The sequence below is a fragment of the Hippoglossus hippoglossus genome, chromosome 23 (genome assembly GCF_009819705.1).
Source record: "Hippoglossus hippoglossus isolate fHipHip1 chromosome 23, fHipHip1.pri, whole genome shotgun sequence".
NCBI lineage: Eukaryota > Metazoa > Chordata > Actinopteri > Pleuronectiformes > Pleuronectidae > Hippoglossus > Hippoglossus hippoglossus.
Genome location: NC_047173.1, coordinates 10,730,448 through 10,744,608, shown reverse-complemented (window position 1 = coordinate 10,744,608; position 14,161 = coordinate 10,730,448). Strand labels below are relative to the sequence as shown.

General features: G+C 42.7%; 1 protein-coding gene across 11 annotated transcripts in view; it reads left to right on the top strand.

Moving 5' to 3' along the window:
- Nucleotides 1-14,161, top strand: part of LOC117757376 (ELKS/Rab6-interacting/CAST family member 1-like) — a 113,038-nt gene that overhangs the window by 97,303 nt on the left and 1,574 nt on the right. For all 11 annotated transcript variants that reach the window (XR_004613100.1, XR_004613101.1, XR_004613104.1 and 8 more), the window contains one exon: nucleotides 197-382. Coding sequence is in view for 6 of the 11 variants with exons in the window: in XM_034578474.1 (XP_034434365.1) it covers nucleotides 197-382 (186 nt within the window). In the remaining 5 variants the exon portion in view is untranslated. The remainder of the gene's footprint in view (nucleotides 1-196; nucleotides 383-14,161) is intronic.

The following is a 14,161-nucleotide window of genomic DNA, read 5'->3' as shown; positions in this document are numbered from 1 at the left end:
ATCAAAATGAATAATAATTATCATTTAAAAAAACATCACTAAGCTTTCATTGTCACTCAATCTGCCTCATTTTCTGTCTCTGAATCATCATTCCCAACTGTTTATCTTTTTTTATTATTTAGTTTTTTGTTGATGTTATATTTTATTTACAATAAAATGGAATAAAAAGATCAACACGTTTTCCTTCCTCCCTCAGATTCTCTCTCCCCTCCTGGATCTCAATCAGAATCGCAGCAAACTGAAGCTGTACATCGGTCACCTGACCTCACTGTGTCAGGAGCGGGACCCAATCATATTGCAGGACTTTGCCCCGCCCCCCTCCTATCAACGCTCAGACTCCGCCGCCTGGCACACGCAGCTGCGGAGCATGACACGGGAACAGGTAGGACATGTGATTTTATCAGTTTGTGTTGTGTGTCTCTGAAATCCTGTGATGACGTTTGTTAGTCCTCGACTTCCACAAAACGCTTCTAGTGAGGTAGAATATCACTTCTGAGATCCTGCAAGTCAGCATCATTATAGGTCATACACCCTGCCTCCTCCATGTAAGTGAATGGGACATGGACCAAAATATAAATGCCAAAGTACAAGTTTTAGTTCTTATCACACTGATTTCATTTCATTTTTCATTTATTTGATGCCATAAATCGGTTGAAACATCCTGATTGATACCGTGGCTCCACACCGTGATCACTGCCGCGTAAATTCTGTGTGCAAAATGGCGGCAACCGTATCAGGAATATTTTGGCCGAACTTTTGCACTGTGGGAAGAGGTGGAGACATGTTGTCCATGATACTTATTGTTGGGAGTCTCATTTGATAAAAAAATTCTGTTATTGACTGATTTTATTTGCCTCTGTCCTGTCATATTTTATTTAGTTTTAACTTTGTGAAGCACTTTATAACTTTGGTCTGAAAAGTGCTGTATAAATAAAGTTTATTATTATTATTTATTTACAGCGTCTAGTGTGCGTGAGTGTGTGCGTGTGTGGAGTGAATGTGGTCTATGTTTGAAAGAATTTGGAATAAACCTGAGGACATTTTGTCACTCCTCATTTATCAATTTCTAAAACCTGCCTGTGAGTATTTCTTTGTGCTTACTTGTTCATGGCATTTGTGCGTGTCTCATTGTGTGTGTGTGTGTGTGTGTGTGCGTGTGCGTGTGCGTGTCTCTGTAATTGTGTGGATGTATTTGTAGGAGTGGGGCACACAATGGTCAGCCTGGCAGATTTTTGGCTCTGCTTTTGACATTATTGAAAAGATTTACTCCGGCGGGTCACCTGACGACAAGCGCCTGGCAGCCGAACAAATACTGTCTCAGACATTTTCTTTTGCAGGGAGTAAACTCTGCTCCGAGCTTTTGGCAGCAGGAGGCTGGTTTGTTCGCGTACAGAGCGAGGAGGGGAGAGAAGAGTGTATTTGTCTTACTGTTGATAGAGTTGTCATCTGAAGAGGGGAGAGAAAAGAGAAGTGAAATGAGGATAGTGAAAGAAAAGGTGAGCGTTGGAGAAAGTTGAAAACACGTTGGCTTCGCCGTTGCTCTACTGTCATGGTAACAGGTTGTGTTTTCAGATACTGAATATAAACAGTGTATATTAAATTTAAATTGATTTTTTTCGGCTGTCTTCCACTTCCCATGTCTCTGTCTGTCCTTTCCTCCATATTGAAAACATATCAGGCGATGGTGGCTACATGTGGTATACATTGAAAATCGGTAACTCTAGACACGCACACGCGTTCTCGGAGCAATGTGACAGAGTGTGTGGTTAGGGTACAGCGGGGCTAGTTTCCTGCTGAAAGCCCTATTGTATGTCTTAATGCTGCAGAATGTCTCTGTTTAGCATGAGTGCTTCAGATACTGCGCTGCGTGGTTCGGTGTCACTTTAAATAAACTCTGAATACAGAGAATTAAGTTGTCATTTATCATTGTGTACATTAAAGGCACAGAGAAATGGTCCTGGTGACTTTCATGGGCAGACGATTACTACGCGTATTTTTCATCATCAGCCGGTTTTTCCCCGAAATGAAATGCCGACTCTATTCTGTGGTTCGGTGGTTTTCCCAAAGAAAAACACACTCTGAATTAGACCTGATTTTGTGAGCAGCTGTGAAAGCTTATCTAACAAGATTGAATGCTTGTCGACGGCCAGCTGAGTGGCCTGCAGTATTTTATTCCTGCCTTTTATATTTATGAAAACATTTTAGAAACACTGAAGACATTTGCACCAAACTGTGCTCGTGGCCACATCCAAGTCAAATTTACAACTGAGGAAAACATGATCTTAAAAAGACTGTGTTCGCTATTCTACCACAAATCACCTGCATTTTGCGTAACTGTTAACCGCATCCATGGCACGCTGCAGTGTTTTTGAACCTCTCACTTGTTTTTCTTGTTTTCTGCACGTTTGTTTCACTGCAGTGTTAAATCCAACTCTTCCATTACTGAAAACATTGCCTCTGCCATTACTGTTGAGGTTGACCTTGCACGGACTGGACGTGATATATCCACTTACCCAGGTTTGGCAGTGTCTTCCAATATTCTCCATGTTAAGAATCTGCCTTGGTTTTCGCCAGACATTAAAAGCAAATGGAAACAACTAAAGAGGTGCTTTGAGGTACTTCCATCACTTCTCATAATAACATTACGGATCTCTAACTTGGTGTTTTGCTCGGCTGCTGTGTGGTAGAGGGCGTGCGAGTTGTTACCATCCATGCAGACCTCATAGTTTCAGCTGCAATTGTGTGCATTTGATACAGTTACTCTCTCTCTCTCTCTCTCTCTCTCTCTCTCTCTCTCTCACGCAAGAAGCTTCACTCTTTAGTGTGTGTACCTGTCTCTCTGTTGTGCTTGAGAGCAACATTCATGGCCGTGCACGTGCCATAGATTGAATTAATTCTGTGGGAAATTCTGCTGAAACAGTGAAAGAAAACTCCTGGATTAGTCCATTTCTCCAGAAAAACTGTTCATCACAATACATGAAGAGCAACTACAGCCCTTTGTTTACACTGAGGATTTCAGCTTTTGGGTGAAAACTTTTCATTCCTTGCATTCTTTTCTTCTCTTCATCACTTCTGCGATCACTCTCCGAAGCCTTGTACTTCTTCAGGCCTTTGTTTTTTCTCTCCCCTCAAGAAGACGGGTCATCTTTCACTTTTCCTCCTTCCATTACTCTTCACTCTCACTTGCTCTATGTCAGTGTAGGTGTGAGAGCTGGTGAGACTTAGCTTTTTACTCAGTTCTTTTTTGGGGGGGGGTGAGATTTTTCCTTTAACAGCATCCCAGTTTGAAATGCTCTGCCTCTCCCTCACTCCCTCCCTGCAAATCCACCCATACTCAAGGCAGTGCCACTTGGCGCCATGCGTCTGCTGCAGACCCCGACCATGCCTACACACAATCACAGACGCACACTGCCAGTCTTTCATTCAAGCCCATGTTTCCCGTTTTCCTTCATCATGTGTCACCATCACCCTGGCTGACCCTCTTAAATGCACACACGCACACACACACACACACACTCGCGCACAGATTCCCTCCCTTACCACCATGTTCCAGTGTGCCAGCTTGTTTTCTCTGTCTTGTGGTGAGCATGTGTGTGTGTGTGTTTTACAAGGCTCTCCCTGGCTCTGTTAAAATGCCTGGCACTCTGTAAAGCCATTAGGATCATACTAAAATAGCATGTAAAACACACACATGGACAGACACAAAAACGCACACACACAAACGGAAATGTTCATATCCCTCACCCACATATTAGGTTTTACTTCAGAGCGATCATGAATGACCACCGGAGGCTCGTGTACCTGACAATGTGGTTCTGCAATGTGTCACCAGCATTTGAACAGTGTGTCTGATCTAACGTTGATGTTGTTTCACTGGAGCGAATAAAAAGTAACCAGTAACCAACAAGTTGGTCTCTAGGGTTTATCAGCTGTGCACCTCCCATTACAGATAAGTGGTTACACTGGGAGCAAGAAACCTCAGGGAGGCTCAGCAGTACATTCAGACCTTACAGAGCGAAACTCCTGCTTTTTCTACAGATAAGGTTAAATCCTTATAATGTAGGATTCTGAAGTTAAACACGTTTACTATTTAAAGATTTAATATCTAACAATCCTTCATTAACAACAAATGACCAGACCTAAAAAAACATCCCAAATTTAATCTTTTTTATTTTTTTATGGATACATTTGCATAATGCACATCTGGTGGACTTCCTACATGTGCCAGGAGTTGACCAATTACAACCGAGTGGGTTCAGCAGGCCAATCAGAGTAGATTGGGCTTTAACGGGAGGGGGAGCCTTAAAAAGACATGAGCTAAAACCAAGTGTTTTCAAGAAAAGAGGAGCTGCAGCAATGGACAGTGAAAGGAAATTAGAGCATGTAAACCTCCTCAAGTACCTACCTAACTTAATTCTCACTATACTTTCAAAACAGCCAGTTCAGAGCACCTCTGAGCGCCTGTGTTGTAAAAAAAAAATACAATTTCTGTAATTCTTGACATATTTTGGGTTGTTTTCCCAGCACCAGATGTAACAGACTGAAACAATGTGATACTCAGTACAAAAACACTGTTTTATCTCAGCATAACAACCACAGCACCTCATTAGTTGGCAGATTTGAAAGGGAATGCATGTTGAAGTGTTTTAATCCATCATGTGAATTAGATTAAGAACTTTTTATTGGATGACACAACAATGGAACATACTGTTATAGTCCTCATTAACTTGTGTTGATGTTTGTACCATTTAATTGTGATGATGTGGGTTTGGATGCAGCCTCTGACACATTTTGAACTCTCAGTTTTTCATGTCTCGTACTCGCCGATGCCCGACCTGACATTGTCTGCGGTATCAGAGGCATTTGTGATGTTGGTGCATCACATGCTCGGAGCATCTCTAATAAAGAGGACAAGTCTCGTTGATTTGTAGCAACGCAAACACAACAACAGCAGAGCTTTACTGCAGCTGAGCTGGTGTTTTTAGTGTCCTGGCTTTAGGGATGGCATTATTAGTCGATTCAGACTGAAACATCTCATCAGCTTACAGCTTGATTGACATTTGAATGGCTGAGTTCTCTCTTGCACTGGAGATCTGAAGGTTCTTGACTAGTCAGCCTCTGGATGGCAGATCTCAGCTAAATGGCTCCAGCAGCCTGGAGTCCAGCACCGAGCTGTTAGGCCAGTTTTCTGAAAATGGATTTGCAGAAGATGTTATTCTTCTGTGTGTGCTTCCACGTTTCTCTTTAACCTCGGCTGAACTACAAAAGTGACGCTGATTCCAATAGTGAGGTTTCACTGAAACGAGCGGCTTTCGGTGCCACAGTCATAATAATAACCTTTATGGCTCAGTGACGTCTCTAATGAGCACTGAAGAGAACTGGCATCGTAATCTCACACACACTCACACACAGACAGGAAGTCTCTCTTTCTCTCTCTCTGGCCTGAAGTGTGAAAGTAAAAGAATTGGCTGTGTGTGTGTGTGTGTGTGTGTGTGTGTGTGTGTGTGTGTGTGTGTGTGTGTGTGTGTAAATGTGTGTAAAAGTACGAGCGTGTCTGTGTTTGTAGTCCATTTTAGTCTAAATGCAAATGGTAATTTTCCGTGTGTTTGGTGCTGTAAAAAAATGTATGAAGTGTTATTGGCTGAGTCGGACTTTCTACCGCCACTCTCATGAATCCAGGATGAATTGTCGGGCCGCGACTCTATCGGCTAAAAGCAAAGCGGCTCCCGGCGAGCGACCCTGAGTGTGTGTGAGCCAACTCAAACTGCAGAAACCTCAGTGAAAGCTGAGTACACACATTTACAACTCGACATGTCACTGTAATGAAGGGAAATACCGCACGATTACAGACTTCAAATGTCACTGTTGTTCCAGTGTAATCTCCTAATAAAGGGTTTCTCAGAGGGGGGACAGGAGGAATATGTACTTTTTATTTTGGCTCACTTTACAAACATTATTAAAGTTACACATCAGCTTTCCAGGGCCTGGCGGCTCGTGGGTCACCTGAAGTGAGTCAAATTGCGTTATAACAAATTTCCAAAACAGGAAAACAGCGCAGATATTCTGCTGCTGGCTCGATGGCTTCAAACACTATAAAACTCAATGTTTGTTAGTTATCATCTCTTTATTATGAAGAAGATACATTTCAGAAAGCTTAAGATCAGAGGAGAATGTAAGGCTGCTATGTGGACAGATTTATAATTTAAATAGTTGTTCTTGTACGTGGTCTCAGTTGGATAATTCTGCACATTAACATCGGCAAATTTAACAAAATCTTTTTCATAGTGTTATCTACAGAAATAAATAAAACATTATAGTTTTATCCATAAAGTTAAGGTTTCAAAAGGACACAATCATTGTTTTTCCAGCTCTGCAGCCTGATGACCTGTGGCAAAGCGATGCCCTGTTCACAGACTGGCAGACGGCACAGGAACTCTGCTCGTCTGTGTGCGAGGACCCGTCGTGATCCCCAGGTCACAGATTGGGTGAATTTTGACTGACAGGAGATACAAAAACAGGATGAGGCGGAGCTGGAATGAATCCATCACAGCTGATAATGAGGACTGGAGCTACAGTTATTACAGTAGTACTGATAGAGTAAAGAGAGTAATTATTGTTATTTTGATATTCAGGCGTGCGTGACAGAAAGTTTCCTAATGATAAAAACCCTGCATGGACTCACAGTGCGTCTGGCTTTGTGCTTATCTGTCTGTCTGTGATGTTATTGTATGTTTTTCTTAGAAAAACCCTTTTGCCTCAGAGAAGAGTTCACATTGAACATGAAAACATAAGCTGTGAAAATACCATGTAACCGGGACCAGAAAGGTAATGCTATTCAAAGATAGACTGGTAAAGTTGTCGTTGACTTTTGTATTTGTAGTAGTTTTCCTGTGATAATCACTCGTCTGGGTTGTTTTTGCCTTGTTTTTATGTATCCGGAGGTGTAGACTAGAGATTTGATACTAAGGCTTAACTCGTAAAAATGTCAGCTTGACTTGGACCTACTGCTTTGAGACTTAAAAGCAAAAAACATTCACATCTCCGGCTTTGACCTGATACCATCCTCTAACAATAACAATAAAGCAGACAGTGTCAAGCAGCCACGCAGCATAAATATTTTATGACCTCTACAGCGAAAGAACTTGGGTTACATTCACACGTTTGTAGATGTGACACACTTTTTCTACGTTTATAACTGGAATCCACGCTACTCCAGAGTTTTAGTTTGAAAACTCCTCGGCTGTGTTGTAGTCTGGACAGGAAAAAAACAATGACACCGCCATCGGCATTCGTCTGATTGGGTCTTACCAGTCATGACTATCAGCGGCAAAATGTTAGTAACATAGTAAACCATAGTGTCAGTAACAGATCCACCTTGTTATCAGTCCATGAACTGAATCCCTGCTCTTACCTTTCACAATTGTTGTTTCTCATTCATAGTATTTTCTGCAACTAAGCATCCAACTGCAGAGTGGACAATCTGCTTCCTTGCACATGACTAGTGTACATGAATGGTCATGTGAAATGCATTTTCAGGTGTGTTAGCATGTAAAATGCTTGTCTGGATGGAGAAACTTACCTATGATCTTATTAGTGTCTATGTAGCCTCGGTGTCGACTCGATCCTTGACAAGTTTTGACTTTTGCCTCAAAAAGTTGATTGTGCGTCTGTGTAAAGGAAATTGCATTAAGGTGAGGAGTGGAGGGAAGAAAGAGGGAGGAGGAGATGTTGGAGTTGGAGTGGAGGGGTTTTGGGGGGTTTCTGTCAAGCAGATTCAGACACATCCATTTGTGCTGCACTGTGGTCTGGGGTCTCTCTAGGCTTTCATTAGGCAGCTCTGCTTCCTGCTCCAAGGATGATTGTTTTCTCTCCAAATACGACACAGAGGTCCTCAACGACCATTACACACACACACACACACACACACACACACACACACACACACACACACACACACACACACACACACACACACACACACAATGAACACACACTCAGAAACACAGACAAAAGGAGAGACAGTCAGACGCACCCGCACACTAGTACGACCCTCAGAACCCATTTCACAACCACACACACACGTTTGCCTTTGCTGGTCATTACAGTCTAACTGCCGGTTTTTATGCAGATTTATTGAATCCCGGCTTAATGGCTTTACCAGTCGGCCTCTTTTTTTTTTTTTTTTTTACATGCATTTGTCATTCACTTCTTTGTCCCTCAGTCTTTCCCACTGTTTCTGGTTATCACTCGCTCCTCCCCCTCTTCTTCATTTCTGTCCCGTCCTCTTTCTTCCTCTCCTACTTTTCTTTTGTTCCTTTAAATCTTTTTCTCGTTGCCAGTTTTTCCTCAATTTGTTTCCCCCTCTCTCTTTCCTTTTTGTCCCTTTTGTCCTTTCCATCATCTATCCTTCATCTCTTGTGTGTGATGGGAAGACAAGCTGGTGATGGTGACAGGTGAAGGGCAAACACTTAAGTAACCACACGGGGAGAAGCACGGACAAACAAGCCATCCACTCTCACTTCTCTCTCCTCCGTCTGTAGCTCCGTGAACTCTTTGGTCAGTTTCCTTCAGCAAGTTCAAGTTCCTTTCACTGCCACATGGTCATGGTGGAAGAATTTATTTCAGGGCAGACATAAAATCATTCTGACTTTTACAAACACCTCACTAGTTTTAATAGAACCGTTATTTGGAGACTGTGTAAGTCCTAGAAATGCCATTAAACTCTGTTATATAACAAAAGATTTATTAGATGATATCACATACAGCAAAGTGCCAGTTGTGGTAACTGCTGGTAACTTCTCTTCTATGAGGATATCTAACATTGTTATATTTGAGATTGAGGCTAACACTCATCAATGGAAGTTTGCACTTTTTCCAAGCTTTTTAGGGATTTATGGGATAAGCGCACAAATCATATCGATCATATAGAAACTTTGTTCACTGTGAAGTAAATTACCTTTGAACTCTGTAAACGTATCTCACCCTTAGTGTGATAAATTGTGTTGGAACCCTAACCCCTCATCATTGGATCGTTTCTCATTTTCTTTCTGCGTCTTGGCAATTTCTTTCATCAAGATCCAGTCATTGTTCTTTGGTAAATTTTAAAAAATGACAAAAAACGCCCTCACATCTCGCAATGTTAAAGGAGATAAAACATTCCTGGATCCACCTCAAAATGTAATTGGTTCTTTTTTGGCCCACATCCTATACTTCCACTAGGTTTTGTGCAAATCCGTTCACTAGTTTTTGCTTAATCCTGCCGACAACAAAACATGGGTGTAAACAGAACCTTCTTCACTGAGGCAAATATTCTCTTCTTCAAACTGTGAATTAGTTTGAACTAACTTGCATCCACCTTCTCGGTTTGGCCTCCTGAGAGGTTCCACAGTCGATGCTGCAGTGTGTGTTTGTGGTTTATGTCTGCAGCCATTAGTGCTGTTAAAGTCCAGTCTTGTGTAGTTGTTCCTGCAGGGCCAATTTAAGGTTAAAGTCTTTTTTATGTTCTTTATAAGTCCTGGTCTCTTTGAAGCTTTTCCACTATAGTTACCGCACTAAAATTCACAGGCCCACTTCTCCCTGTAGCGTAACCTGCGTTATTAGGTGCTGAAGTGAATGGTGCAGACATGAACTGTCAGATTAAAATTCCAGGACTATAATAAAACGCTGAGTGGGGAATTGTCCACGTACCCCTCCATTACAACATCTTCCAGTGCTCATGAGCAAGGCACGGACTGATAGAGAGCTCCCAGATATAAGTGTGTTTAATCCTCCGCCCACCTCCTATAACTGCCATCAGGGGCTGAGCCTGTTAATATGAGAATTTTCCCGTAGTCAATTTGGCTGATTAAATAAACCAGTTAGAATAAATCTGACAAGTGATCTTGAATTTCTCACAAAACACACTGCTCTTGTATTTTGTCCTCGGCCGGAGAGTGCACTCTATTTAGTCCTCCAGGAGCCGTTTCAGGTACAAGTCCTGGAGCCCTATTCCCACTGCAGCTCGTTAGCCTGCGTCATTAGCTGAGCTGCACTGGACTATGACTGAGCACATACACACACACACACACACACACACACACACACACACACACACACAGGCACACACACACACACACACACACACACACACACACACACACACACACACACACACACACGGTTCAGGCACTTTTGGGCTTATAAAGCAGTCTCCATACAGTGTAAGCCTGTTAGAACCTAATAGTTTAAATAGAGACCAGCAAAGAGACAGGGATTATAATAGTCTAAAAAGGCCTATTATACTTTATCCCTTTGCTCTTACTCATAATGGTGTCTCTACAGCACCGCTCCAGGCTGCGGGTGCAGTCTTTTTAAAACCTTGTGTGCTTGTATCTCTACCTCTTTAACATGAACTGCTTTCAGACATGCACTGAAACTTTCCCGGAGGAGAATTTAAATGTCCGAGTCAGTTGCTGCGGACATTTTCTGGAACTTTTCCCGCCAGCCCCTTGGGAAAATGTCCATGTGAACCGATGTGAGAATACAGCGTGACAAGGTCAAAAGATTCACAAGCATGAAAAACATGAAAATGGAGAGCTTTTGGTGATAAGGCCGACACTTTGTTCATGTGCTGTGAAACGAAAACGCGTGATTTCTGCAGCGTGATTTATATGTCATGTCCTGCCTCCTACATGCTCTACCCAGGCAGCACCCCTCACCTGAACGCTATGAAGATTTTCCTGTTGTTGTGAACACGTCTGACCCGGACAACCTCCTGCTGCGTTCTTTATACATAAATACAAACTCGGCTTAATGCTGATGCTGAGAAATATTTGCTCTCCAGACTTGTACTGTGTCTTGACCTCCACCTTCTCTTTCCCTTGTGTTTACGTCGTATTTGTTTGAGCAATTTTACAGTCAACCTTATCGGCTCCGTTTCTGTTTTCATTCCAACGCATATGTACCTGCATGTATAACCTCATCCTATTATATACCCTGTTTAAACATTTCATAATGGTGGAAAATGGGCCTTGCGATGGGGATGTAGGAAACAACGATTTTGCTTCTATTCCTCAGAGTCCAGGTAAAATGGATAAATTCTCACATGGTTCCAGTAATTATCCCCAAAACCTAAAACGTTCTTAGTTCGTCCATGACCTAATTTTTCACTAAACTTCATGAATCATGTCATTGAGGTAAAAATGGCTCCTTTCCATTCATATAATTCATGTCCACCATTAAAGCCCACTGGTACATTTACTCTCCAAAGTGGTGTAGTTGTTTTTGGCCCTTGAAATGCCTTGTTTCATTAATAGCAGGCCAGGTTTTAATATGCGATATCAGTAATCAATATTGGTTTCTTGTTTCCGAGTAGGACAGAAACGAAAATATTAAACAAGCTGTTGGACTAACTCCATTATTTGTTCAGCACTTGCTTCATGTTTTTCTGCACGTGGGCCTCACAGCGAACAACCCTGATCTAGGGGGACGTACGTCTGGTCCTCGGGATTCACAGAACACGATTCCCCTCAAAACCGGTCTGAGCCAGATGAAGTTAACTGTTAAAAAATGCGCCGGCATGAAGTGGACAGAGACATTTTTCTGATAAAAACTCACCTCTGGCCTCAGAATCATCTGTAAATGAGAAGCTGCATGTTGTGATATGTGCATCTGCAGCAGGCAATTGACCTGTTGGTGGACGGGCTAATGCCCTTCACTTAGATAGTATATATATTTGTTCTCCCTCGTTCTCTGCTTCTCCTCGTTTCTCTGTTAATCTCAGTCTCTCTCTCTCGCTCTGCTGAGTTATGATTTCTTTAGAAAACATTAGCATTCCTCCGCAAAGAGGTTCAAGCCCTGTAATGTGTGTCAAGGGGTCATCGCGCACACACACACACACACACACACACACACACACACACACACACACACACACACACACACACACACACACACACACACACACACACACACACACACACACACACACACACACACACACACACACACACACACACACACACACACACACACACACACACACACACACACAAATCTTACCCTCATTCTCAAGCTGATAGCCAGCGTGTGCATGCACTGTACACGTTTGTGCAGGGCTTTTGTGTGGTGTGTGTGTGGTGTGTGTGTGTGTGTGTGTGTGTGTGTGTGTGTTCCTCCAGGCCCCCGATAAGGTAGATAATGATCCATCATGATAATGGAGCTTTAATGGCTGCAGTAAAAATCATCTTCAACAACCCTTCTCTTTTTTCTCTGTCGCTCTCTCTTTCTCTCTCTCTCTCTCTCTCTCACACACACACACACACGTCTTGCTGCTTACCTCTATCTATCTCCCCACTACCCACAATCCTCTCTATCACTCACTAAATTAGAACTTGAGCTTGCAACATACACTTAAGCCTAACGCTGTGCACTCACACACACCTGTCATGTCAAACACCTAAACCACTGTATCACACACGCACACACACACACACACACACACACACACACACACACACACACACACACACACACACACACACACACACACACACACACACACACACACTTGAAGGAGTCATGAATCTGGCAACACTCGCTCTCTGCCCTCTTCCATTATTTCATCTACATTTCTCTGTGGCCACACACTGTGATCACATGGGACGTGATCCATGGGAGCCTGTAACCACATCTAGACCTATACCTCATAACTGGGACTGTACAGTGCAACCTTGTTTATATTTAATCTCTTCAGGCCATAAATGTGCATCAGCTTGAATGTAGCAAGAGATGAAGTTTATTGCGCAGCATCGAGGGGATGTTTTTCTTTGCGGAGGAATCAATTATGATTTCTTTTTCTACGGAAAAACTGGGTCTTGTTTTCCCAGTTTTGCTTTTGATTCGTATCAGTTATGACAACATGTTCCTTTCATGGTTAATTGGAGGGATTCGAGGATGTAATATGTTCTCCGTCTATCTGAGAAAACTTTGCCAGGGTTGAATTCGGGATCCAGGCGTTGACTGCACTATGAGTCGTTTAGATCAGTGGTTCTCAGCGTGGGGGTCGTGGCCTGTTCTCTGTAACCTTTGCTTTTTCAAAATGAGCCAGATTTACAAAGTCATATGTTATTTTATAGGAAAATCAGCTTTTAATGTACGGGAGAGTTTTCCCGGTACTTGAGAGGCCCCACATCGAACCACACCAGCCCCCCCACCCCCCACCCCCACCCCCCACCCCCCTTAAGAAACACATAATACCAAACCACATACTGTCAATCTTCAAGCAATTGTTTCATTAGCAAAATTATACACATTGTGCAAGTGCAAAGCCCCAACACCATTCCAGACACACCAGACACACACATTTAGATGTTCTACTCTTCAATTAAACCTCTAAAGATTCAGACCTCATTAGGGGGTTTCTAACCATGGTGTCGTTCCATTCTTCGGGGGGGCCTCTCCAGACAATCGCCTTCTTTGCCAACTAGAAGATACTGGTTCGTTTTCAGGGGTTACAAACGTTAAAGTCCTGTTTCAGGCGCATGGCAGCATCATCGCTGTGTTCGACCCGTTTGATCTTGATTTTTTTCGAGTGTCTTTCTGTGGGTCGGGTCAAGGCCGTGTCAGAGGCAGAGAGCAGACGACAGCGGACTCACACACTAAACCATTTATCTCCTCGGCCGTGTTACCATCTTATCTTTACTGCCGTGTTTTTCTGCGGGATTGCATCTAAAATGTGCTGCCATTGAGATGAATTACCTGCAAACACACATAAACTGACATGTAGGAAACGTGTTGATAAGCATCACACGCACATACACACAGTGGATGTTGGTCTGAAGCTGTCTGGCCAGTGTAGATGGGAGGAACATTGGAAATGATAAAGATCAAGGTGTAGAGAGATGACGCTGATAAAAGCTGGACTACGCTCAGAACTCATCACTCTGCTCTTAATCTCTGCTTTGTCACGTCCACATGGAAAATGATGGTGATTCCTCAAAGCCCTGATAATATCATTTTGTTGTCATTTTCATCTCGAGAAGACAAATGCAAAAAAAATGCTTCATAACTCTCCAGAAATGGTTTATTCAAGTTTGGTAGCACACAACACAGTGAATATTCTTACTCATATCACGTGTCACACACACACACACACACAGAGGGAAGGGTGGAGTGGTCGAGC